Source organism: Triticum urartu, chromosome 5 (assembly GCF_003073215.2).
Source record: "Triticum urartu cultivar G1812 chromosome 5, Tu2.1, whole genome shotgun sequence".
Taxonomy (NCBI): domain Eukaryota; kingdom Viridiplantae; phylum Streptophyta; class Magnoliopsida; order Poales; family Poaceae; genus Triticum; species Triticum urartu.
In genome coordinates, this window is record NC_053026.1 from 96,871,764 (window position 1) to 96,875,407 (window position 3,644).

Below are 3,644 nucleotides of genomic sequence, written 5' to 3' on the forward strand. Positions count from 1 at the left end.
CTCAACGTGCAAGCCCTTCCCCGGTTCAGCCCGTGGCGAAGCATGTTTTCGTAGGTGTCATCCATTGAGCAGAATACAAGGACGGACCGGAATCCGATGGAGAAACCGTTGTCTGTTCTGACGACGAGTCTTCTGGAGAGACTGGATCGCTCTATCAGTTGCAGGATGGCAGGATTAGTGGAGGTTCCGAGGGTAATAGTATTCCGGACTCTCCTGATCTGCCAAACCAGGCCGCTATCTTCATGGCTGGTACACAGTCAGCGCCTCACTCATCAACCGCCGCAGCAATACTCTCCGGTTCAATAACGGCCACGCCAGCGGGGGCAGGAAGCTCTGCGCCGCCTCCGGCTCAAGTCCTGTCTGACTTGGTCGACACTTTGGCAACATTGATGGCCGCAGAGGTGAATGCAGCAGCCCGAGATCAGCACAACGCGTAGATTGCAAAGGTGAAAGATCAGATAGCTCAGGCTAAAGTGGACCTAGCGGCAGAGAACGCTAGGATGGCTACAGAACAGGCCGAGTTGGAGGCTCAGGCCTACCTGATTAGGCTGGATCAGAACTCTTCCAAAGAAGTCATGAGAAGAAGATACCGATCGCATCTCCCGTCGTGTTATGAGCTATGAAATCTCTTCAATACGCCAGGAGCAGGAACTAGTAACCAGCCAATATTAAACCGGACGGAGGCGCCAGGAACAGGAGCGCCGGTTCAGCCGTGCATGATGGACCTGCCTCGTCAGAACAACATTGTGCCACAGTATGTTCCAACACCTACCGGGCATTACTCCAACCCGTTGGACAACATTGTTGCCGCCGCTTCACGATTAGCAGCCCTCCCGACCGACGGCCGGATCACTAGTTGCAATTGAGACACGACGGGCCAGAGATCTCCTTCAAACAGCTCTAAATCAGCAGCAAGCATATTCACACAGCCCCGAGAGGATCCATTCCACCCCCGCCCAAGACAGAGCTACAGCGGGCACGTTGTGGATGAACCAGCCGTATCAAGCAGCGCACATCATCGTAATCCGCCGCGAGGGCACGACCCTGTTGGGGATCGTAGCAGAAATTCAAAATCTTCCTACGTGTCACCAAGATCAATATATGGAGAGACTAGCAACGAGAGAGAAGGGGAGTGCATCTACATACCCTTGTAGATCGCTAAGCGGAAGCGTTCAAGAGAACGGGGTTGATGGAGTTGTACTCGGCGTGATCCAAATCACCCATGATCCTAGCGCCGAACGGACGGCACCTCCGTGTTCAACACACATATGGAGCGGAGACGTCTCCTCCTTCTTGATCCAGCAAGAGGGGAGGATAATTTGATGGAAATCCAGCAGCACGACGGCGTGGTGGTGGAAGTAGCGGGATCCCGGCAGGGCTTCGCCAAGCACAAGCGTGGAGGAAGAAGTGTCATGGGAGGGAGGCTCCAGGGCTTTAGGTGCGGCTGCCCTCCCTCCCCTCCACTATATATAGGGCCTAGGGGGGCACCGGCCCCTTGTAGATCCCATCTAGGGAAGGGGGCGGCAGCCCTAGGGGTGGCTTGGCCTCCAAGCCAAGTGGAGGCGCCCCCACCCCTTAAGGTTTCCAACCCTAGGCGCATGGGAGGCCCAAGGGGGGGCGCACCTGCCTAACAAGGGCTGGTTCCCATGGCCCTTTGCCCATGGGGCCCTCCGGGATAGGTGGCCCCACCTGGTGGACCCCCGGGACCCTTCCAGTGGTCCCGGTACAATACCCATGACCCCGAAACTCCCCCGGTGGCCGAAACTGGACTTCCTATATATAAATCTTTACCTCCGGACCATTCCGGAACTACTCGTGACGTCCGGGATCTCATCCAGGACTCCGAACAACTTTCGAGTAACCGCATACTAATATCTCTACAACTCTAGCGTCACCGAACCTTAAGTGTGTAGACCCTACGGATTCGGGAGACATGTAGACATGATCGAGACAACTCTCCCGTCAATAACCAACAGCGGGTTCTGGATACCCATGTTGGCTGCCACATGCTCCACGATGATCTCATCGGATGAACCACGATGTCGAGGATTCAATCAATCCCGTATACAATTCCCTTTGTCTACCGGTATAGTACTTGCTCGAGATTCGATCATCGGTATCCCGATACCTTGTTCAATCTCATTACTAGCAAGTCTCTTTACTCGTTCCATAACACATCATCCCATGATCAACACCTTGGTCACATTGTGCACATTATGATGATGTCCTACCGAGTGGGCCCAGAGATACCTCTTCATTACACGGAGTGACAAATCCCAGTCTCGATTCGTGCCAACCCAACAGACACTTTCGGAGATACCCGCAGTGCACCTTTATAGCCACCCAGTTACGTTTTGACATTTGGTACACCCGAAGAATTCCTACGGTATCCGGGAGTTGCACAATCTTATGGTCTAAGGAAATGATACTTGACATTAGAAAAGCTTTAGCATACGAACTACACGATCTTGTGCTAGGCTTAGGATTGGGTCTTGTCCATCACATCATTGTCCTAATGATGTGATCCCGTTATCAATGACATCCAATGTCCATGGTCAGGAAACCATGACCATCTATTGATCAACGAGCTAGTCAACTAGAGGCTTACTAGGGACATGTTGTGGTCTATGTATTCACACATGTATTACGGTTTCCGGTTAATACAATTATAGCTTGAACAATAGACAATTATCATGAACAAGGAAATACAATAATAACCATTTTATTATTGCCTCTAGGGCATATTTCCAACAGTCTCCCACTTGCACTAGAGTCAATAATCTAGTTCACATCACTATGTGATTGCAATGAATCCAACACCCATGGGGTTTGTTCATATCTTGCTTGTGAGAGAGGTTTATTAGTCAATGAGTCTGAACCTTTCAGATCCATGTGTGCTTTACAAATCTCTATGTCATCTTGTAGATGCAGCTACCACGCGCTACTTGGAGCTATTCCAAATAATTGTTCTACTATACGAATCCGGTTTGCTACTCAGAGTCATCCGGATTAGTGTCAAAGTTTGCATCGACATAACCCTTTATGACAAACTCTTTTACCACCTCCATAATCGAGAAAATTCCTTAGTCCACTAGTTACTAAGGATATGTTCAACAGCTGTCGTGTGATCCATTCCTGGATCACTCTTGTACCCCTTAACTGACTCATGGCCAGGCACACTTCAGGTGCGGTACACAGCATAACATACTGTAGAGCCTACGTCTAAAGCATAGGGGACGACCTTCATCCTTTCTCTCTCTTCTGCCGTGGTCGGGTCTTGAGTCTTACTCAATATTTACACCTTGTAACACAGCTAAGAACTCCTTCTTTGCTGATCTATTTTGAACTCCTTCAAAATCTTGTCACAGTATGTATTCATTCGAAAGTACTATTAAGCGTTTTTGATCTATCATTATAGATCTTGATGCTCAATGTTCAAGTAGCTTAATCCAGATTTTCCATTGAAAAACACTTTTCAAATAACCCTGCATGCTTTCCAGAAATTCTACATCATTTCTGATCAACAATATGTTAACAACATATACTCATAAAAAATTCTATAGTGCTCCCACTCACTTCTTTGGAAATACAAGTTTCTCATAAACTTTGTATAAACCCAAAATCTTTGATCATCTCATCAAAGC

The 3,644-nt window shown here is 48.8% G+C and overlaps 1 protein-coding gene across 1 annotated transcript in view; it reads right to left on the reverse strand.

Annotated features, from left to right (window-relative positions):
* Positions 1-240: 240 nt before the first annotated feature.
* Positions 241-3,644, reverse strand: part of LOC125506820 — an 8,455-nt gene continuing 5,051 nt past the window's right edge. The window contains exon 4 of the mRNA XM_048671519.1: positions 241-375. Within this exon, the coding sequence (XP_048527476.1) occupies positions 241-375 (135 nt within the window). The remainder of the gene's footprint in view (positions 376-3,644) is intronic.